This window comes from Micropterus dolomieu, linkage group LG10, assembly GCF_021292245.1.
Source record: "Micropterus dolomieu isolate WLL.071019.BEF.003 ecotype Adirondacks linkage group LG10, ASM2129224v1, whole genome shotgun sequence".
Lineage (NCBI taxonomy): Eukaryota > Metazoa > Chordata > Actinopteri > Centrarchiformes > Centrarchidae > Micropterus > Micropterus dolomieu.
In genome coordinates this window covers 17,817,778-17,841,173 of record NC_060159.1, presented here as the reverse complement: position 1 = coordinate 17,841,173, position 23,396 = coordinate 17,817,778, and the positions used below count along the sequence as shown (strand labels likewise).

At 41.4% G+C, this 23,396-nt stretch overlaps 1 protein-coding gene across 2 annotated transcripts in view; it reads right to left on the bottom strand.

Moving 5' to 3' along the window:
• The window catches only part of LOC123977401 (beta/gamma crystallin domain-containing protein 1-like), a 25,070-nt gene extending 1,674 nt beyond the window's left edge, over positions 1-23,396 (bottom strand). The window contains exons 1-20 of one of the 2 annotated variants that reach the window (XM_046060049.1): positions 23,329-23,396; positions 21,651-23,062; positions 17,673-21,147; positions 17,285-17,461; positions 15,988-16,026; positions 15,088-15,206; positions 14,296-14,452; positions 13,933-14,072; positions 9,851-9,977; positions 9,508-9,543; positions 8,661-8,821; positions 8,328-8,451; positions 7,826-7,971; positions 6,376-6,502; positions 5,403-5,432; positions 5,162-5,274; positions 4,353-4,485; positions 2,849-2,988; positions 1,369-1,492; positions 97-255 (exon numbers count right to left, since the gene is read on the bottom strand). In XM_046060049.1, coding sequence (XP_045916005.1) covers positions 97-255; positions 1,369-1,492; positions 2,849-2,988; positions 4,353-4,485; positions 5,162-5,274; positions 5,403-5,432; positions 6,376-6,502; positions 7,826-7,971; positions 8,328-8,451; positions 8,661-8,821; positions 9,508-9,543; positions 9,851-9,977; positions 13,933-14,072; positions 14,296-14,452; positions 15,088-15,206; positions 15,988-16,026; positions 17,285-17,461; positions 17,673-21,147; positions 21,651-23,062; positions 23,329-23,376 — 6,987 coding nt within the window. In that variant the 5' untranslated portion in view covers positions 23,377-23,396. The remainder of the gene's footprint in view (positions 1-96; positions 256-1,368; positions 1,493-2,848; positions 2,989-4,352; positions 4,486-5,161; positions 5,275-5,402; positions 5,433-6,375; positions 6,503-7,825; positions 7,972-8,327; positions 8,452-8,660; positions 8,822-9,507; positions 9,544-9,850; positions 9,978-13,932; positions 14,073-14,295; positions 14,453-15,087; positions 15,207-15,987; positions 16,027-17,284; positions 17,462-17,672; positions 21,148-21,650; positions 23,063-23,328) is intronic. The other variant, XM_046060050.1, reaches the window with a different exon arrangement.

Sequence of the window (23,396 nt, the reverse complement as noted above, 5' to 3'; positions counted from 1 at the left end):
GACACCTGTTTTTATTAAAGCTCGCTCACTACTTATTGACAGCACTTTTGACATGTGGAACTTTGTAGTAGTATAATGATGGTATTTTGCAGGTACCTTGCAGTGGAGAAGTCCATTCTGGTAGAACCAGATCTGCTCTAATCCATCAGTCTCCTCAGTTTCTTGGATCCGCAGCAGTTTGATGTCATCCAAATCGCCGGTCACTGACATCATGAGTCCCGTCTGTCTGTTCCTTAAACGGAAGTGCGCTTGCTTCTACTCAGAGAACACACATGACCAAATGCATAGGGTCATTACTTCTACTCTGAGAATAATAATAATACTAATAACAATATGTTAAAGGTTCAGTGTGTAAGTTTTAGTGGCATCTAGTGGTGAGGTGAGAATTGCAACAAATAGCTTTGTCACTACTCACCCCTCCCTTTGCAAGTGCATAGGGGGAGCTATGGTGGCTAACACGCTCTGTCTGCTCTTGTGCTAAATAATCAAGAGTGTCCTCCATTTGTTCAAATTGCACTTCTCTTCTTACTTCTAACAAACCAGACGACTACTACTATTACTACTTTGCAACGTAATGACTCTTTGTAGAGCAGTTTGTCAGTTTAGGCTACTGTAGAAACATGGCGGTGCAACATGGTGACCTCCATGATAAAGGGGTATATGTAGAAATAAATGGCTCATTCTAAGGTAATAAAAACATAACGCTTCATTATGTAAGGTCTTTATACCCCACTGAAAACATAGTTATGTTTATTATATTGCATATTTGTCAATAGATCCTCCTAAATATTTCACACTGGACCTTTAACATACAAAGTATGTCTGCCATTTTCTCAACAAAGTTTAAGCTTTACAAAATTAAAACCAAGCTTTGAAGGCAGCTATATTCAGCTTCTCACAAACCAATCTGACAGCAATTAATCTATCAGATATGAATATGAGACTCGAAGTTGAGTAAAGTAAAAGTCGGTAATTATAGATAGCTCTGTGATGCCATCAAGGTTAGATTAGATCAAGGACAGATTTTCGCATCAAAGCTTGAAGATCACAGAAGTCTCTACTGTACAATACACTTTCATTATGCCTCAATAATTATTACTAATTAATATTAGCTGCTGTAAAGGTCTACTATAACAGAGACAAAATTAGCAGCAATTAGTAGGCTGTTGACGCTTTTCGTCATATCAAGCCAATGACAGCTGCTTTTCTTTTAATGAATACTGTTTGTGAATGTTATGGCATGTGTATGTTCTTTTTTGCTTGCTGTATTTAATGAGCAGCTATTAAATGTTAGAACTGAGCAGATCAAGGTATAAAATATGCATAAAATGGAAAGCTCTGTGCCTATAGTGGAGCTTCAGGATGTACCTGTATAAGAGGGCGGAGGGATCCGATTTTCTGCCAGCTGCTAAACTTGTGCCAGTCGGGCACTTCACCAGGTTTCAGCAAAATCTGAGCACCTCGATAGTTGATTCTCTCATATAATACCCATCTGGTAACAAAGAAAAGACAAAAACTCAATATTTCAACGGCTACCATGAAACCAACACCTCTTCCTTCTCAGCTTTTCTCTTTTAGCACTTTGACTGGCCTGAGTGAATCACTATCAGTCCTATCATGCTTACAACAGGGTTTGCTATAAAGAGTTGGGCTGTTCACAAATCAATTTTTGTGCTCCTGTATTATTTCTTTGTTTTAACTGTCTGCATTGATGTGCAGTTGAAAGTTAGCCCGTCATATTTCTCATTCTTTCATTACTCGTTTTCCTTCTGTGGAGGTTGGTTCCTGTAACATTACAAATTAATTTTGGGAAGTAGATTTCAACCAAAGAGGACATCCTGGTTAATTAAAGGTCAAATAAAAACTTGAGTCTAAATCTCAAACCCATGCTATCTAACTTGTGATGCTGGTAGGAACAAAGTTTTCTTTTGACTTGCAGGTGTATTTTTCAGTCCTTTCTTCCGTGCAGCACTGTGCCAGAGATAATCTTCTAAAATGTGCTGAGCTTCCAATTTGGCTGTGACACTAAATGTTGCTTTTTACTTGGGTTTCTGTGGCTTTGACCGATTGCCCGTGTGTCCCCCTGTAGGAATGTGCCACTCCAGAGGCAGCTCTGGCTCACTGTGAGCCCTTTATTTCCTCAGCCTTGGCTCACACCTACAGTCTGAATCTCGCACATCAGCAGCAGGTTTCCACCTTTCAGCACTGTCATACTGTCTTATAAAATGTCACGACCCTGAACTCTGCTTAATTTTATTCTATGAAACATCATGTCTGAGCTTACAGGCCTAATGTTCTACCTACGTGATCAAAAATAACTCCCAAGAAGCCATTTTCACTACAACAGAAATATTGTTCTTACAAATGTAAAGATTACACACAACCTTGACTTTGCTTCCTTTATTATGTCTCAATCCTTAATTTTTAAGTTTAAGTACCTCGCTTTGTCTGTTGCTTCTGTGAGTTACAGTAGTGACACACTACATGGGTGTGGTTTGCCACAAACAAATGGATTATGCACTGGGAGCCAGAAAGCTTAAAAGAATATTTGACACGTCAACTTGGCAGTTGATAACTATTTGAATTTTGAAAGAGATTCAAAACAGATTAAAATACAATAAGGATTTGCTGAGAACCAACAGGCGTCACTCAAAGGACGCGTGTGTAAAAAAACACACATTCTGTTTCACGTGTTCCTGGCATCCGTCACTCTGCAGTAGAAAAACACACACAGGCTGTTATGCTTGAACCTGTAAACTCACACCAAGAGGAGAACTTGGAGACGGATGAGTAGCTGTTTTGCATTCCTGCAGAGCGGGTTACCACACGGCATTTGTAATGTACTCACATGCCTCCTTCCACTAGCACAGACTGGACTCTGCTACAGCCTCCAGCCAGCCGAAGGTTCACTGATCCATCTGTCAGAATCACCCTCTTTCCCCGCAGACCACACCGCTCAAAAAGAGTGATGGATGGCAGTGAGAACTCCTGCCGAGCGAGAGAGAAAGACAGTGGAGACAGTACATGAAGGAATGGAGTGAGCGGAGAGCTTCAGGTAAAAATTAAGGTTATTTTGGGGTTACCCTGGAAACAGACCAAACTCACACCTTTGTGCTCCAAGGTATATTTACCCTCTGTTAACCATGTCAGATGGGTTGTTTTCTAAATCTATGCTCATGTTGTAAGTCAGCAATAAGGACTCATTTAATACTGCGTGGTAGTTTTTATGTGGAGGACAAAGATTGTTAAACGGAACTGTGAAAATATTCAGTTTGGTATGTTTCTTTCTTTCTGTTGAATGTTGTTTGTCCGTATTCATTTTTTTATTTAATCTTTATTTAACCAGGAAGCCCCTTGAGAATAAAATCTGGCCAGGCCATCTGGAGACCTGGCCAAGATGGCACACCATTATCAGGATACAAAGATTATAGATTGGAACACATTGACACAAACAAAGGACAATGGATATAATACCAAGTCCAGTTTAAAATTGAAATTGCACTCTTCAGTTACACAGTTTTTTATCAGAGCCGGGGAGACATCATTAAGCTTTAATGGGTTCTGAAGGTTTTTCCATAACCAGGGCACAAAATAGGAAAAAGCTGCCTTACAAGGTTCTGAACAAATCCTGAATACCTGGTAGAGCAGCGTTCTAGTGGATTGGAAATTATAATAGCTGTTTGTGAATGACAGGAGATTACACAGGTATGAAGAAATTTTACCCATTATGGCTTTTTATATAATAATATACCAATGCTGCTGTCTCCTTAGGCTTAATGAAGACCGGGAGACCAGATTGCAAAGGACACAGTAATGATGATAAAATGCAGACAACTGTAATACAAAGACTTTAAGCAGCGAAGGGTAGAGGGGGCAGCATGCATATAAAATGCGTGACACGTATACATCTTTGGCCACAATATCTTTTGAAGTAAACAAATAAAATCACTCTTATTCATTCTTTAAAAGTCTGTTTTCAAAATTATTAACATAATACATCCGAATCTCCAGCTGTGTGCGGTCATGTTGCATTTTGGGTAATGTAGTAATCAGATTTTGACAGGAAGAAGAATGTGCAGATTAAAAAAGATAATATCTCTGGTTTTGCTGCATCGTTTTTGACTGTCTGGCCAAGTTGTAGGAGGGCAATGTTAAATCGGTGGAGTACTCTTTTAATATAAGAATATTGATTGTAGCAGCTTCGAATATATTGTGTTTTCATACCTTTGAAACAGTCCAAAGGTATGAATGAATAAATCCATGAAAACTTTTGTCCAAAGGGTCCAATGACTAAAAATTTTAGTTTTAGTTTCAAGGGATGATTGAATTAAAAATAACAGAAAAACACTTACAAAGCCAACAGTCTGTAGCGACAGGATGGAGGAGCTCGTGTGGAAACAGCCCATTGCTCTCAGGTCTGGGTAGCTCCCCACTTCTAACACATACATCCTGCCAGCGAAGTCCTGGCCCTCAAATGCCACCCAGCTGAAAGTCATTTGCATAAATTCACATGCACAGATATACAAACACAGTAACACACACACACACACACACACAGGAGGAGGGCAAGATGAGATTCTGGATTGATAAAGAAAGATGATCATCATTTGGTGGTGATGGTGCAGTGGGTTCAATTCCCACTGTGACACATCCACCAATGTTCCCTGAGCAAGACACTTAACCCCTAGTTACTTCTGAGGCGTGCGACCTCTGACACACTTAGCAATTGTAAGTGGCCTTGGATAAAAGCCAAATGTAATGCATAATGTAGGTTTCCACTTTTAATATGTACATTAAATTACATGCTTGCACACAGTGCAAATATTAATTGTTTAGTTGTGAACACAGTATGCCTGTTAATATTTTTACTGCTTCATAAAAAATGTCAGATGCACAGTATATCACAAGCTGCACAGGACATTTTTTATTAAGTGGAGCAGTGACAGCCTGTAGCAGATCCTGAGTCCCAGAGATACTTCTGCAATATGAGCAATATGCAGCTACAACTGTATCAGATCACCTTTGGGAAATTCAAAAGGGCCTATTCCTAAAATCTGATTTTGAAGGATGGTGTGAAGTGTTTCAAATACCTATGGTTCCACTTATAGCACAATAACCACAGTGTGTGATATTTTGCCCATAGTGCCACAGTATTACTCACCTGCCAGCCAGAACCTTGCAGGAGGCCACCGAGAAGCCGTCCTGTAGGGAGGCCACACTGTCCCCCAGAGTCAGGACAGAGCCTTGAAAAGCTGGATCAGAAAAAAGCTGCACCTGAGGCACAAACAGCAAGAGAACAAGCCTGAGTCATCCATTCTCAGCCGTTCACACACTACATCAGATAAGAGGGACACAGTCTAAGCAAGATTAGATGTGTTCTTTCACCAGTTTCAATCGCCTACCTTAAACTTGGCTGCATTCTCAAAATCATCCTGAAAGGAAACAACAGCTCAATGAGACTCATTTACATGCACTGAACCGCAAGAAACAGTTATAAGAAACGGATTTATTTGCATATTTCAATGTTATATATAAACTCCCTAGCAGTGATTAATGTGCATAGGTGGGAAAGATAACATAAAAAAGAATCAGTATTTTTACTTTATAATTGAAGCCAAATTATTAATTGTATGATTGGTCTTGGTTTCATGAAGGTATATTATTTTACCGCATTTTGCCTTTGCCAGAGGCAAAGGTTTGTCAAACGACTTCTGGGTGTAGCTGCAACACACACACAGTCTACAGCAGACTCTGCATGAAACCTGTGTCTGTTTGTTATCTTCTGTTTGAAATTGAAGTACCTTCATGATAACTTGCTCAGATGTTTTCACTTTCAGTCTTATAACAAGTATTTCCCTCTGCACAGATCAGTTTACTCTTGCGTTGCCTGTGCCATGCTCCCAAAGATAATCTACTTTATAATGGTTAGGCTGCCCCCCAAGAGAGTCCTGCTCTCCATCTCAAATTTTGGTTTAGTCACAAGCACGAGTGTTGTGACTGGTCACATGCAACGAAAGCACTTAGTTGGCCATACTGGGACTAACAGGGGAAGTGAGAATACAGCAAGCAATGCTAAAATTACAAGCAGCGTGATTATCTGACACTAACTGTGTAGCTCAAGCAACCACACTGGCTGCTGCAGTGATTGAGCATGAAATGTCACAGTTACAGGAGACTCTGTGTAATAACTCTGCATTTTTTTCTCCAAGGTGAAAACAACAAGATTTCATTTCATTTAGTCTTTGTTTTGTATTTATTATCATTAACATATTTTATTTTATCTCTGTAAAGCACTTTGGTAACCTTGTTGTTTTTTAAATTGTGCTATATAAATAAAGTGGATTGGATTGGATTAGTCTGAGTCACTGCTCTTACCAGCACGACAGGCATTGCTGAGGCAACTCTGGGCAGTAGCGCCCCCCAGTCCTCTGGGCATCCATACAGGCCTTTCTCCAGGATGTATGGCTCACCACAAAAGCCCGGCTCCTCAAACACAACCCAGCTGAGAGAGAAAACAAACAGTCAGAAGAAGAGCATAATCACATTAAGTTTGCACTGACATTTCAGAGTTATGTTTTCTCCATTTTCATTTCATCTTAAATTATCAAGAAACACTGCCTTTGATGCATCCATGCTTGCTTCCAAAGAAAACCACAGTGTGCACAGCTTTGTTCATTTATCAAGTATGTCAACAATTTTTGGTCAGAGTCCAAGTTGATAATAGCCTCCCACATGATAGCATCTCGGCAGTTATGTGCTGACAAATGTTGCATGTGAATGTGCGTTGTAGTGGGCAACTTGGGCATTACTATTCCTCAGACAGAGAGGGGCTGTGTTTGCATTTGTGGCCCTGCGTGTGTCCTAACCTGCTGGACTACAAACATGTCTTTCTCAGCAACGCTAAACCGAAACACTGAGCCCATCAGAGGCAGAGAAGGGACGGTAGCATGACATGGGCGAGGTTTTGCAATCTAATAACAGGCTAGCAGCACAGCAAGAATAACCCTCCAATGCTGTGAGAGAGTCCAGCCTCCTGAAGGAGGACGAAATGTTCCACTCCTCATTATTCATCATTTTGTTAGTATCTCCCTTGGGTAGCAACAACCAGCCTGCTCTGCATTATATTATTCTGATTTGAATAGTAATTCTTGTTTTTCTGATTTGCTTCTCTTTGTTTACTTCTACATTATTTTTTCAGCTCATCATATCATACAGACATGGAAACAGACACAACTAGGGAACACATATTACTTGGATCTTCTATGTTTTGTACAGTCTGTAAAAATAAAGATAATGAGACAAAACACTTAACAAGGAAATACCATCCAAATATAAATGACATTCTTTGTTAACAGTGTTTAGGCGTCTCGGAGCTCCTTCTCCACACCCTGCACTCATTTCACATTTATTCCCACTGCAAAAAGGGTGTGAGACAGCATGCTCCACGACCAACTTACATTGAGGGGAAGTGAGGTGTGGCAGACTAAACATTAGTGAACTAGGTTATCTGTTTCGACCTGTCAGCATGGGTGCGGCAGCCTTACCGCTACGCATCTGTGCTGCCTTCACTGGCACTGTAGCCTAAAGTAATTATCCGTTTGAAGAGTAGGAATGCATTTTAAAGCATGCAAGTTGACATCTGTAAGTTGTAGCTGGACAGGTAGAGAATCAAGCGTACTTCATAAGAAACACACCTTAAGTCTTGTACTGGAAAGACAGCTGAGGTATTCCGATAAACAGAGACAGATTTGATCCAATTGACTTTAGCGGGATAAATAATAATAGTCACATGAACGATACAACCAACCGTCGACTTGTCACTTACACGCCACCAATGACATCAATAGACTCCGTCTTCATGCTGTAGCCTGTGTCGTCCATGTTGATAATAGGCACCGTGAGGTCAATGTTGACTCCCAGCTCACTGAAATCTCTGTCACTGAACATTTTGAGGTGGGGGGATATGAAATCCTGTAGCAGGAGAAAAAAAAAACGTGGTGAAAATCTGACAGGCATCATACTAAGCTACATTTCACCCCCTTCGGAAGCAGAAAAATATGATGCCAGGTCTCCAGCTGGGTACCACTTTAATTTTTTCCAACTATTAACAATACCGGTGAAATTAATCACGAAACAAGTCAAGTTGAACATATGAAGAGATTATGATCATGAACAAATAATATATCAGGAGCATGAACCATTTTTTCCCACAAGATTACTTCTGATCTTCACAAACCCATGGTTACTTTTCGTCACATGCTGGTGTATTATAAGCTAATAGTGGTCATACAAAGGTGTTTAGTGAGTTAACCCAGTATGGTACTCACGCTCAGTATTGGGTGCAATGAAAGGAGCTGCTCTGAGCCTCCCCAGTCGCTGCAGTCTAGGTATTCTCCTTCCTCCAGGATGTGCTGCTGGCCCTCGAACCCAGGCTGGCTGTAGCCCACCCAGCTGTAAGGAAAGAAGCGCAGCAATGTTGCTGGTTAGAGCTGTATTTTAAAATCAAAACTGTATTACATAACCTCAAAATCCCCATTTGGCAGCAAAGATAATCCAGAATAAACTCTGCTCCAAGCCAGAATTACCACCTAACTTGATCATGTACAAGCACAGAGAATTACAATGCACTACATCTACAGCAGAATAGAATAAAGACTTACAATCCTCCGATGATCTTTATAGAGCCCACAGACTTCAGTTTCTTACAGTCAAGATTGGCTTTGTCTGCAGCAATGCCTTCTCCACTTTCACAAAAGCTGAAAACCTCACTGTCAATTTCCAAACAGGAGCCCTCAAAGCCAGGCTTCTCATACACCACAGCCTGTAATAGAGAAAGGACAGGGCTTACAGTCAACTTGACTCATCATTCACATTAGTTGAGTCTCGTACCTTGTGTATTTTGGTATTTGTTCATTGTATTTTTGTTCTTTTATTCATAGAAAGACAACACTACTTTCCAAATTAAATCAAACATATACAGTGCGTTTGAGTCTTATTTTTTGAAGAATATCTTGCTCTTCAGCACAGCTGCAAATGGTGAAGTGAAAAAACACACAGATGGACAACCTTGGATTCCTCTGTATGTCTGTGGCACAATATTTTGAATGTATGTACAATTGTTGAATGACAATAAGTTGAGTCTAAAAAGGCACTTTCATTTTAAGGTCTGAATATGCCCACTGCCAAACACTGTTGTTACACTAACTGCAGTAAAATAATATACTTTCATGAAACCAAGACCAAAAATAAAGTTAATAATTTGTCTTTAATTATAAAGCAAATAAATACTGATTCTTTTTGATATTATCTTTCCAACCTATGCACACTAAACACACAATTCCAGTAGGCCTTCTATAACACGTTTTCCCTTAAGACAATAATCACTGTTCATTATTTGGTTACTTTTTAATTTTCTGATTTAAATTTGCATTGCTTATACTTACATAAGTGCATACAACATGTACAAGTGAAGAAAAATAAAATCATAGAATGGTGTGTCAATCCTACCTTGACTTCACTGGGATTCTCCACTTTGAAACCACCCTGGAACAGAGACATCGTTATCAACAACCATTTTCATCTCTAATTAGATGTACGCTGTAAAAAGCGAGACAGTCAGCAATTACACAAATATTTCTATTTTCTCTAAAATATTGGCAATTCTGTGACAGGCAGAAAAGCAAGTTAATTGAATACACAGAACATGCTGACCTGAATGTCTGTCCATGCAGGAAACTATTACTGCTAATTTTCACATTGACTGCCCTTGTATAGAATGCCAGACAGAGAATGTTCACATAAAGGAAACTGTCTCTGCAGTGTACATTTGATGTTTTACAGAAATACGCACCATTTTAAGTGGTCTAAGAGATCCAACAAAGGGTGACGGGAAGCCCCAGGTCTCTGGAATAGGGTACACTCCTGTCTCCAGTACAGCTAGCATGCCCTGGAAACCCGGGTCACTGAACACCAGCCACCTGAAAGGAGGAGAAACACCCACATTGCATATTAATTAAGCATTAAGCCAAAAGGTCCCTCCGCATTACGCCTAAATATGCCTCTTGGCAGTTTTTAAATAACTGTGAGTAATGTCCTTGCATGGCTAGTTGCTTGTATAAAACAGTGGTATGGCATCATTGTCATAAAAAAGAACAAAGAAATCAGCAGCTACAGAACTGATTTCCTCAGTACAGTGTTGTTAGGTCAGGGCCAGGGCATTGTTTTAATTGGGTATCGTCAACCTCCGACATGAGTCATGAAACTAGAGCTGAGAAAAAAAGAGTTTTAGAATCAAATGTCTTAGGTATGGCATGCTTCAGTTCAAAGCATTTTCTGTTACAATTAATTTTCAGCGTGGGAAGCCATTGTTGGAACTGTGCGCCTACCTCTGGCATTTTAAGTCGCTGTAAAGCGCAACGCAAGTCCTCATACCAATCACCACATGTGAGCCTCTGGCAGTAAAAACAGACCCAGCTCACTCAGTCAGTGCTGAGGAAGTGATAATGAGAACTGATGTCAAACTTATGGTGCTGAAAGATATATACCATAACTAGAAGACTGCCCATGTGCAGATCTCCACTTCTGGGGGCATGTGGGTGGAGAACAGGGAGTGCAGGGCAGGCTGTGTCCAGCGTGTATACATGAGAGTAGTGAAATGAAGGGGAGAACTTTTTTTGTCTAGTATAGTCTAAGTTTCCTTTACGATGCATAGAATAGTGTTATGATATTGTAACCAAGAGTCCTGGGTTCGCCTAACTGTATAAACTTAATAAGGAAACAATAAACATCTGCATTTATACATTATACATTTTGTTGTAAAACACCACCCAAAATAAATCCCCTTCCTACCTCCCTCCCCTCCCAAAAAAGAGTTGAATCTCACTCAATTGTCCCACTCGGCTTTCTTACAGTTAAGATGACAAAAACAGGGATTTATTTATCTCGTATCATGCTAGTGGATCATCACCAATCATCAACATAACATATTGGGTATGGAATTAATCTGCAGATGCTCCGGTTCAAGTTGCGACCAAACTTTTCTATGAATGTCAGTTTTTGAGCTTGGACAAAGGCCAAAATGTGGCCTGCAACAGACTAAGATGCGCTGTGTTTTTAGCCTAGCCTATTCCTCAAAATGCCTTTTGCTATGTCGTAATGCATATCCCAAAATGGCAAATACTGCTGCAAAATACAAAAGTCTAAGCTTTACGATCAGATAATAAAATAGTTTTTTTTCAAGAAATGTGAATCCATGAGTGGTCCTTGAGCATACAGTCATAAATGTGCACAAAAATATTAGGCTGACAGGTCCAGTATAATGTAAGATCAGTTGCAGACAGATACACCAACACACAAACCCGCTCTAGGCGCCTGCCAGATATAATAACAGCAGCCAATGAGTCAGTTTGGTCAACGAATTCTACTGAGCTAGGTTCATGTCACACACTACATCTGCTGAACAGTTGCTCCACTTGTCACAGAGCAAACACCATGGGAGGAGCTGCGGAATCAGAAGTATTTGTAACTGAGCAAACATGAGCTGGCTTCTGAAAGCATTTCGTTTTGTCAAGATGTTGAGAAATGTACATATTGTACTATACATATTGTTAGATATAGCATAACTGCACTTATCTGTATAAAACACTATATTTCTGCACTTCTGGTTTGGTTCTACTCTGCATAATGACAATAAAGTTGAATCTAATCTAATCTAATCTAATCTAAAATGCTGAAATAATCTCTAAAATGTTAGACTTCTGCCTAAGGTGCCAAAGTAAAACAAATATAGTTGTGGGACAAAGACCTGCTGTCATGAACTTCCTCGGGGCAGGGCACAAAATGTCCAGAATACTTACACCTCTATCATCGAAAAACATTCTCCTCATTAGCAAATTCCCTCCACACCTTCATCTGTTTCTGACTCTCATCTCGTCTCCACTCCGCTCTCTAAGTGGCCCCACACCCACTTTCTCTTTTCCAACATGCAGCAGCAGGACAGGCATTCCTGTTCAGGGCAAACTGGTGACTCTCAAACCAAAGACAAAGATAAACACTGAGGAACGTCGTAATGCTTATTATCTCTCAGCTATTTGTCAAAGGCACTGAAGACATCCCATTAAAAAGACAGCTCTACATTGAGCACAGCAGGCAAGATTTCCAAAGTTCACTCTTCTGGTGGGTCTGCCAGTGATTAGCAATAAAACTATAATTGCAGAAAACAGGGACTGTCTCGTTACCTGCACTTCATGCTTTGGTGCTACGAAGCAATGACACCTGTTGTGAGTTGTATTTTTTCCCTGTGGGTTTCTGGTTTTTGCCATTATTTCCTTAGTCCTGTGCTTTTGTGTTTTCCTGATCTGTGTACTTCTGTTTTCTATGATTATGGTCTGTGTCTTAGTCCTTTAGTCTTATATCTCCATGTTTTAGTGTAGTCTTGTCTCCTGTTTGGTCCTGTCTCTGTCCGTGCCCTGATTGTGCTGTCTTTCCATGTTTTGTGTTTTACTTTGGTAGATCTGTCCTTGTGTGTTCCTGTGAACTTTACTTCCTGTTTTATTTTGGTAATCTTCTGTACCTGGTGTCCTTGTCTAACTTTGTTCTATGGTTGATTTACCTGATGTATTTCAGCTGTGCTTCCCTCCCTGCTCGTTGACCAGTGTATGGCCTAATCCCAATGTCCACCCTCACAGACTTACAGACTTTGAGGCGCGTTCCCAGGAAGTCCGTGAGGGCTCAGGGCTGTCCCACTGTCAAATCGTCAAGTGCGCGAGGGCTCTCTCGCGGACATTTTGAGCCCTTTATAGACCCTTTTCGTAAGTCCACATCTCTGCAGACTTTGGCTGAGGGAATTGCCCACAGTTCATAGCAGTATGAAGTGAAACACGGGGGTTACCAGGGGAAGCCCGGAAGCGAGAGAAGTATCACGGCAAATCCGCGTTATAAGAGAAGAAGAAAACAGTAAACAAACAAGAATTGACACCTACACTGATGTTAATATTGTTGAAAGATTTCTTAACTTAAGATGGTGTATAGAACACATGAAGTTAGAGGAATGCAATCACCTTATTACACTCTTAGATTATTCAACTATTTATTTTAGTTTTTGCTTAATGATGCTATTTGACCAATGATAGTGTATTGATTAATTACAAATATATATTGACATTTAGGCTACCTCTCCTCCACTCTGTAGGGCAAGAGCCTGCAGGACTTAAAAATAAGGCAAAAACATAAAATAAAAAGTATGCAACGTGTTTCAGCATCGTCAAGGTAACGTGATAAAGTGCTGTCCCGTTCCGGTTTATAGCATTTTGAGCCCTTGTAGCCTCTTAAACTCAATCACTTTCCCAGCGACGTCAGTAAAGTCTGTGAGGATTCAGGGCTTAGGGGTTAGGGGGGATATTGGGATTGGGCCTATATATTGTCCTCAGTTGTCTTCAGTCTTTCTTACGTCCTTGCGTCTATGTTGAGTGTTCTGCCTTGTGCTCTGGTCCTTGGATTTCTGGTTTGTTCCCCTGTTTTGGATTACTCTGTCTTTGTGTTGGATTTACCTTCTTCTGGATTACCTTTGTTTAGACATTTGCTCTTAGCTCCGTGTAGCATGTGCAGTTAAGTTTTGTTTAAATAAATATTTTCTGTTGAACTGAATCCTCCTGTTAGTGTCTGCGTTTGGGTCCACACCCTACCTCCTGCCACTGCACTCAATTACCCATGGCAACACCACGTCTTTGTTCTTTAGCGCTTAAATGCATTGCGTTTCAAATAAAATCCAATCTCCAGATAACTACCTTTCCACCACTCTGATCAGTCACAATAAGCAGACTATGTGTCTTCCTAATGATTTGATTTTGTCAGCCAGTACTGTCACGTACGCTTTTCCAGAGGTCAATCGCAAAGATCTGAATGATCAGTGTTTGCTGGGACAGCCATACTTACACCCCAGAGTGCACTTGGATGGATGCAGTGCTCAGTGGGATGCCAAATGAGCCCGTCTCTATGGTGTCATCGTGGTAAGCTGTTACTCTTCCGAGGCCCTCCGGTTCAGTAAACAGATCAATATGGGGGATGCTGTAATCCTACAGAGAGGGGGAAACAAAGACAGCAATTATCAGCAGTGGCCCATACTGGTCCTTAAATCATTCTGTTGCAATGTAACAAAGTAAGATATGAACAAAGCAGAGTCTATTTCAAATTCTATTCTTAAGGAGTCGGGACTGAGTATCAGTAAAGCAATTTCACATATCACATGTCAAATCCTGAAGGCCAAATGAGTTGGAAGTATTTATCCAGTGCACTCACCCTGACAGCAAGCCGAATAGAGCCAATCTCCATGGGTGGGTTGTTGTGTGGGTCTGTTTCCAGCCCAGGCTCTGACCACACATTTGTCAATTCAGAGGCCCCCTCCTCCAAGGCGATGGAGCGTCCCTGGAAGTCAGGCTTCTCATAGAGTAACCAACTGTAGTGAAAAGAAGAATAGGTACTCACAATGGCAGAAACAGAAAATTATATGTTGGGAAAAGATAGGAACAACCAGGATAAACGTATGTGGTGTGAAAAGTGTGTTTTAAAATAAATACTTAATTTTAGGAAATACTAATTTGCTTTCTTGTAACAAGATAGAAGAGAAGATCAATACCAACTCATATCTGAAGCTATAGCAGAGGTAACAAAGGTAACAAAACCTGCCTACCAGCCCCTCTAAAGTGCACTAATTAACATATTATATCTTGTTTGTTTGATTCATGCACAAAATGTGTCAAAAAGTCAATATATGGTTCTTCAGGGATTATGTTAAGTTTCTGGTGGTTGCCTGGTAGGAAATGCATTCAACGCTTTTTGCCAGGCCTCAAGGATACACATAATTTGTTATCTTGAGGCGCACTGAATGTAAACAGAAACTTTGTTAGTTTAAAAGTGGGAGAGTGGGTATATAATTGCAGAACTCTCAATGCTGATTTATGATTAAATTAATCCTGAGACACATCTAGGATCCTTGACAGCGGCATCCGAAAACCACTTGACATTAAGTAGAACTACACTTCAGTACACATTTTGTTTCCATCATCTGAAAGTTCCAGTATTGCTACTTACCATCCCCTAACGACCTTCACAGATATGAGAGGCGAGAACTGCAGAGAAGTAGCATCTGCTACATCCCTGTAAATCTCATACGGCTGGCCACTGAACTGAGCTTTCTCAAACAACACCATCTGTGTCAAGACATGAAGAGAAATAATCAATAGCGAAATGCATTTCTACTGCATCACATTAAATCATGATTCAGAGTGCTGAGAAGGCATATCATAATGGCACAGCACTTCCTTCATATTTTTTTTGTGCTTACAGTAAAAGCATATTTATGTTGTTTTACACCAAAAAGCATGTACACAGGCACACAACTCCCCGAACCACCAGGGCCTGCTGTTAATGTAATGCATCACTTAACATAAAAGTTAAAATTTTTGTTTATAGTTCAACGGAAAATTGAAGTTTGTGAATAATACAAAACTGGCTGTTCTGGAGACTCTCTAGTCTGTAAAACTATCTTGGTTTTATTCTAAAAGCCCTCATCATATCTACTCTAAAATCCAAAATTTTTTCATGCAACGTTTTCTTTGTTTGTTTCTCAATAACAGTCATGACAGTGGATCCCCAGCACAGCTAAAGCTGCAGGTAGACTGCAGTAAAACAATGTGTAGGCAAGAAACTGAAAATCTAGAGCAGCAGGGGAATATCTCTCTTTCTTGCAACAACTACTACTGAAGTTCAATAATGAACAACCGCAAGTTTTGCACTCCGTTGGCAGCACTGAATTCCATGATTGTAATCACATCCAGCTGAGCTTTTGCACTAGACTGTTTTTTTTTTTTTTAAATGCTTTGTTTACCCCATATGAAAAGCAGATGTTTTCAAAGAACAGAGAGTTGCCTGTTCAGATTCCTCTCTCCATCTTGTTTCTATTCTACAGTTTGTGGGCAAAGCTGTGCCTACCTTTCCAGGGCGTTTGTGAAATCCCTTGGCAATTCTTATCTGGAATGTAAAAACACAGAATTAGAAATGCGACAAAGACAGAGGAGCCTGGCAACCATCTATAAAATGCTAGAGACGTTAATTTGCATTTCTTGGTGCAGCAGCTCTTTACCTGTTCAATGTCCTGACCTTTTAGTTTATTTCCAGGGACACAGTGTGTCCGTGGAGACTACACTGTTTTGAATTTGTATTCAAGCAGAAAAAAGTATTTCTTAACAATAAAGAATCTAAAAATAAGTCAGCTACAGCAACTAGAAAGATTGTAACATGAAGTCAGCAACAATTTTGATCATCATTAATGATTTAAATAATTCTTTAAGAAAAAAGTTAACTTGCTCTGGCTTCACAGATGTGAATATTTGCATGTTTTCTTTGTCTTCTTTGATAGTTCACTACATAACTTTGGGTTTTGAACTGTTTTGTCATGTCATATAGTTGTGCTCTGGGACAGGTAATAAGATTTTTTCTTACTATTTTCAGACAATTTACTGACCAAACATCTAATTGGTTAATTGGCATTAATCAGATGGTTAATCAATGAATAAAAAAAGGTAAAACTATATTTTACAGGTCCGTAATGTCAGAGTAATTGCTCATAATTTCCAAGAAGTTTTCTGAAAACAGCCATGTTATTTGGAATTAATAACAAGTAAAAATTGAGAACTTACAGTTAAGTTATTCTAACTAAAAGCTTGTGTTTGCAACTGATCCAATGTGAAATTTTCCACAGGCAGAAGTACAATTCAACATATATGGAGAAAAAGATCATTAATTGAATAAATATTATCAAGAAAATTCCTTTCCCCCCTATAATTACTACCAAATTACATAGTTCTTCAAGGGAAAGGTCCTAGGAAATGATTTGAGAATGAAGGACGTGTAAAATAAAGCATTACCAAAAAAGTCACTAGTTAAAGCCCTAAACACAGCACAGTCATTTTCACCAGCCCAAATTAAATCAAAGGGACCAGGAAGACAAAGGATCCACGATTGTGTGGCTCAGGAATCTTTCCTGCTAATGATAATACCTGATACCAGAATGTATATAGGGTTAAAAAAAACACAGGGGCACCTTTCTATAAAAACCGTAGGTAGTGTAGCTCTAAGGGAAATGAGGAATATAAATAGTTTCCAGCTCACTTGCCAGTGTAGCAAGCGATCTAAGCTCATACACATGTACTTCAAAGACATGTACAGCTTTAATTTGTAATACTAAACTATTAGATATCCTTTAATATTGTGCATGCCGTACACTCACATTATTATTAAGTATCCCCTGTGACTGAGGTTGCTTATGCTCAGGGAGTGTAGGGTGTGTGGTTGGAGGAATCCCAGGAAAACATGGAGACAAAGCATCAGGAAGAACCGGACCTGGTTTCTCAGCCAGGTCAGCTTCACCTCCACGGGCTGGAGTTGTCATTTTTCCAATAACCTCATGCATAAACAAAAAAACCATCAGATAAGTATAAAATTCTATTCTTGTGTGTCTCTACTTATAAAATACACCGATTGTTGATGTTGTTGATCAATAACCTTTGTTTAACTTCAACTTGCATTTTGTCTGTGAAATCTCTTGTGTTATGAGGACAATTCTTTAACACTCACATTATTCTTAGTTGGTGAAAATAATGTAGCGAAAAACTAACCTCTGTTCTGACTTGCTCCTGTCCTTGTATGCTCTGCACTGGTTTTGCTGGCTCTCGGGGGAGGTACTTCTCTAAATAGTCTGGCAGCTTGATGTCGTTAAAAGACGGAAGTGGAGGACCTGAGTCACTGACCACAGCCTCTGCAGCCTGGGCTTCCTCTCTATTGCTCAGGGCAGGGCTCTGTTTTGCCAGTGTGTCTCTGAGTAGAGCTGTGGCAGTTGAGCTTGGCGGGGGTGGCTGGGTTAAAGGTGGAGGGCTTAGCTGGGGCGCCTCACTAGGAGACACATCACTAGAGTTGGTGCCATCAGCCTGCGTTTGAACTCCATTCCTCTTCCCTCTAAAGCTGGAGGAGGTGAGGCAGCTGAGGACACAGCTCCCCTCCAAGCGAGACTTCACCTTGATCTGGTCATCTTTCTCTTCCTTGACATCCTCCTCATCTCTGACAGCGGCCTTGTCCCTGAGGCGAGAGTGAGTGTCCAGGCCACTGAGCAGCAAGCTCCTGTCTGCCAAACTAGCCCTGGCAGGCTTTAGGCCAGACTGCGCCTCCTTGTTCTGGAGCTTAACTTTGAGGCTCGGGGTTGCGTCTACAGTGAACTTATTCTTCCTCAAGCCAAACGTAAACTCCTCAGGGTCAAACGTCTTCTCAAAGCGGTCCTCCTTGATGGCAGGCATGGCGAACGGCGGCTGAGGTGGCCGGAGGAGGCTGTGTTTGCGTGGTGGGAGGGAGAACGGGGCGCAAAGTTTCTTGATTTTCTCAATGAATTCTTGATCATCCAGCTCACCAGAAGTGTCCAGAAGATTGCTCTCACTTCCAGAAGAGCTCAGTTTGGGCACCAGGACTTTGAGTTTCCGTTTGGGAAAGTCCACGTCCAGCCAGCTCGAGGGGGCGTCTTGCCGTGTTGCAGAATCATCTTTGCTTAGTTCCCGTGGCAAACGGAGCTTCTTCAGGGATAAATGCTGGATTGAGTCTCGGGTCACCTTATTAGCCTCAGGGGAAGTGGGTGCTTTAGGAGTTTGACTTGGCTTGTTTTTGACTGGTTCCTTTTTGACTGTGTGGAGTTGTGGATGTGTTGAGATATCCCCATTAACAACAGGTGAAAGTTCATTTGTTGGTGAATGGAATGTTTTTTCGGCCGTCTTCTCTACCACATCAACTGTGGAGCTAGAAGGCCGCTGTGCATTTTTGTCAGCGACCTCGAGTGAAGCGATATCACTTGTGCTCACTGTATTTTTTGATTCCTCACACTGTGGGGGGCCAGGGGTGAGTTTCATGACACTTCCTGAGGTTTTGACTTCTGGGGGCACTAATTTGACAGCTGAACTTTTTTTCCCATCGTTCTTCCCAGCTCCCTCCCTGCTGACAGATTTAGAGTCAGATATTGGAGTGAGCTCTTTAACAGAAGATTCTTTCTTGGCCTGTGCAGTTACCAGCGAGGGAGTGTCATTTGCAGATTTTACAGTCACTACTGCTGTAGTTGCTTTGGTAATATGCTTTGAGCTGGATAACTCAGCATCATTAGCTCCATGTGCACATGAGTCATCTGGTGAATTCTCCGTTTTTTCCACAGATACAGAATTAGGCTGTGGCTCTGCTGCAGTCACCACTGGCTCTGTTTCTGTTCCAGGGCTTTCTGTAGACTCTGTTTGCAACTCAGGAGGCACATTTGTTGTCGTCTCTCCCTTCGAAGGCCCTTTATCGCCGTTGGTCTTACGCACAGCCTCATTAGTCTGGGTGACAGCACTAATGGCAGCTTTCTGTTGATGTGCAGTCGTCGTCTGTGTGACATGTTGTGTTTGAGCGAGGTCTGATGATGCACTCGTCCTTTCAGAGGACTCAGAGGCTGGTTCTGTTTGGTTGGTTTCTGGTTTTGTTATGTCTTTAATGGGCCATATCTTTTCTTTTCTTTCAGCATTTTTTCTTTTATCCTCCTTAGCAACACTCCTGTCTGTCCCTGAGATACCTTGCCCACTGTCTGAAACCTCAGCCTTTGAGGTATTTTTATCTGAACATAGGAGCTGCTGTGGTTTTTCTTTGTCTTTCTTCTCAGTCTGATTAGTTTGTGCGCTCTCCACCTTTTGTACTTTCACCACGTCTTTACTCTCAGCCTGATTTATTAGTTCTGTGTCCTTGTTTAGGGGTTGCTGTGTTTGCCCTGTGTCCTGCTTTTTATTGGGTTCCATTACTTTTCCTTTACTTTTTGGTTCTGACTGCAATGACAATTCTTTATCTAAACTGGGACATTCAACAGGTTGGTCTTGCTCCATCGAAGGAGTTTTCTCAATAGGTCGTTCAACCGCAGGTGAGGGGGAGGAGGCTGAAGTTTCTCTGCTGTCCTTGGAGGCCTTTTCCCTCTCCTGTGTGAATGCAAGGTTGTGTCCCCCTGCCATTTTCTCCTTTTGGGGTAAAATAACGGGATCCTTGTCAGGTGTCTTTATTCCACTGCTCCAAGCAGAAGTATCAGGTTCATCTTTGTTGACAGATGGTTCAGTTCCCTCCTCTCTGTTGACTGGTTTGTCAATATTCTCCTTTTTTAATGACAAATCTAACTGTTTCTTCTGTTTGTCTAACACCTTCATTTCCTTTTTAGAAGCTCTCTGTTTGGTATCAGACAATGACGATAATGAGACTTTCTCTGTGAGTTGTTTGGAGACAGAGGAAGTCTCCCCTGTATCATCTAGCTGTTCTTGTTTTATAGAAGTGATCTTTAGTTTACTTGTAGAGCAGTCTGGTTTGTTTTCACTATTTGGGCTGATGGGACTGGTTGGTTCCCTACTTTTTCTTCTTTTAGAGCGAGTACCTGTTCTGCTTGGGCCTTTGGACTGTGGGCTAATGTTATCATTCAGTTCTGCCAAATCACCTGGCCCTTTAGCTGGAACATCTGTTTCAACACTGTTAGGTTTTGTACCTTGGTCTGCTGTTTTTGAGGCCACTGTTTCCTTTGTTTTAGAGTCTGTTGGCTGTTCTTTATGAATGGAAATATCTCCCCCTACAGAAGTGGTATCTGGTCTTTCTGGTTTCAGTGTTATCTCTGTCATTGCTTTTGAATGTGTCAGCTCCTTTCCATCTTGTTTACCCTGATTGTCCAGTTCTGGTGACTTTGATGCAGCAGCTACCACAGATGAAGTGGACTTTTGAGACATTTGAGGCAGTGCTACCCTGTCCTCGGTTTTAGATGCCTCGGTGAAGTTCCTTGCTCGCTCCTTGAACGCCATCGGCTTCTCTCTGACAGGGGATGCAGAGCTGGAGCTGGCCATGCCGTAACATTCAGCTGATCTTGACCTCTGATCTGACAAAACAACATTTTCTTTCTGCCTCTCCGTGGCTTTCCTGACTGGAGAGATGTCAGCACTCCTCGGAGTTCGGAAGGTCAGCTTGTTGACCCCACTTGCGGGGCAGTCAAAGAGGCTGATTTTTTCTGAAATCCGGCTGACGACAGGTTTAGGCTCCTCCACTTTCTTTTCCAGGTTATGTAGTCTGTGTATGATAAGAGTCAAAGGTTTGAAATCAAACATAAAATATTTTTAAGTTGATTTTGACACATGTATTAAACTTGCTTAACTGCTTCAGTATGCCCCATGTTGTGTGCCACAGACACATGTAAGTTTAATGTTTGTGTGATTTGTTAAATTCATACATCTGACCTACATTTTAATCTAATCTGTACTTTACAGTGCCAATCCTGAAGCACAGGGCTGTACTTTAGGTTATGACTCACATCACTTTTGTGATATTCCAACCATAGCACTTAACACACATTGCCTGTCACGATAGCAATGTCATGTTAGATAAATGCTTAACAGGTAGTTTAAAATGTCTGATAATGTTGGAGGTACACTAATTGTAAACTTAAATATTTATTCCTAACAAATAGGGCATTTTAAGTGGAATACATTATTGGAAGTCATTTTATACTTGATAACAAGTCACAAACCATTCTCTGTCTATATTTAACCAATCACATTTAGGTGAGGACTTACCTTGCATCAATCTCTGTTTTGGGCTTGTTTGCTTCATCTTTGGTATTCTTTACTGTTGGCGTAAAATCCTGGCTGTCTCCTGCTGGACTTTGCTTAGGATTCAAAGGCACATATTTTGTGAAAAGCTTCACCTCACTTCGAGAAATCTTCATACTCCTGCGTTTGGACTCTGGTGTCTCTGTCTTCCTTTCAACTTTGTCAAGATCGTCATCGTCATCCATGTCTGCCACACGTGTTAGAGTGGCTGCAATGACTGAGTTTGAATCCTGGAAGTTGTCCAACTGCTTTACTGTATCTGGGCAGGAAGTCTTACTCGCCCCTCCACCAGGTGAGGCCTCAGAGGTGGGGCTGTGCTTGGAGGAGGAGTTTACAGATGACTCTCCCACATCAGTCAGTGGACTTTTGCCCTGAGGACACGTCACTGAGTTCTCTGGTGTAGGGAATCCCTCTAGGACAGGTTGGGTATTGGGAGGTGTCTTTTCCTGGGGGCTGTTCCCTCCATCTCCCTGAGAATTTTTCCTCGATCTCCTTCTGGCTGCGTTTTTACGCCCCATGTTGTCTATTTCTGTTTGTTCTTTATCAGTTTCAGGCTCTAACTGTGAGTCGTTGTGTGATTTCAGTGACTCTCCCACTTGGGCACTGTAATAACTCTGTGTCCCAACAGCGGGCCTCACAGTTGTCTTGTTTTCTGCTCTTGTTGAACTTGAGTCCTTTGGTAAATCAAAACTTGGTGATGACTTTACCCTGGAGAGGACCTGTAGGCTTTTTGTGACTTTGGTTCGGACAACTTCCTGTCTAGCACAGCTGTCTTGGCCGCATTGAATCACACTGGTCTCCTCCAGGTACACATGGAACCTTTTGCTTGTCTGGGCCTGTGCTTGTCTCTGGGCCCGAGGGTGGGTTTGGGCCTGGCTAGAGTCCCATACCAGTCCCTGCTCAGAAGAAGAAGAGAGATGTGTCAGATGACTGGCATTCTTCTCAGGATTCCCGCCCGCTGAAATACTGTTGCTGCTCTCCTCTCTCTCCTGGCCCTGCCCTGTTCTTTTCTTCCTGCACTCCACAAACTCCTCCTCTTTTGGACCTCCTTCTGCTGTCTCAGTGCTGCTCACAACGGAGCCGTCTCTGTGGGCAGACTGCGTGGCGTCCTCCTCTTCACAGGGGAAAATGTCTCTGGTTAGACTTTGTTGTTTGGGACTGGAGCTCTGTTCCTTCACCTCCTCCCACTGTTGTTCTCCTGCCTGGGGTATCACAGTCTCCCCACTCTCCTCTTCTCCTTCTGACTTAAAAGCCTGATCGCTAGTAGGGGAGGCATTTTCAGTGGGACTCGTCGGACCCTTTCCCCTCCAAGGAGAGAACCAGCTCCCAATACGACCCAAGACCCCAGTACTTGGCTGCTCCTGAGGGCTCTCAGACTAAAGCAAAGCAGAAAAAAGTCATAATATAAATATCTTGTGCAGTAGCAGTTATTAAACATGCATATTTCTAATGAATATGCGCAAACTTCAGATTAATTGACAGTGGTTACATGTGCAAATAGGAAAGGAAGGGAGTGCAGGCTTGGGAGCCAAAATAAATATAAGTAGGGGTTGTTTCTAATTTTAACCTTTTAGTATGGCCATGCATCTCTCAGCATAGCAAAGACATGCAGGAGTGCTTATAACCTGTAGTTATAGCTTACCGTAGAAAATACCATATCATTCAGATTCTTTATGTAGGTTGTGAACATGATTTTGGTTTTAGAACAAA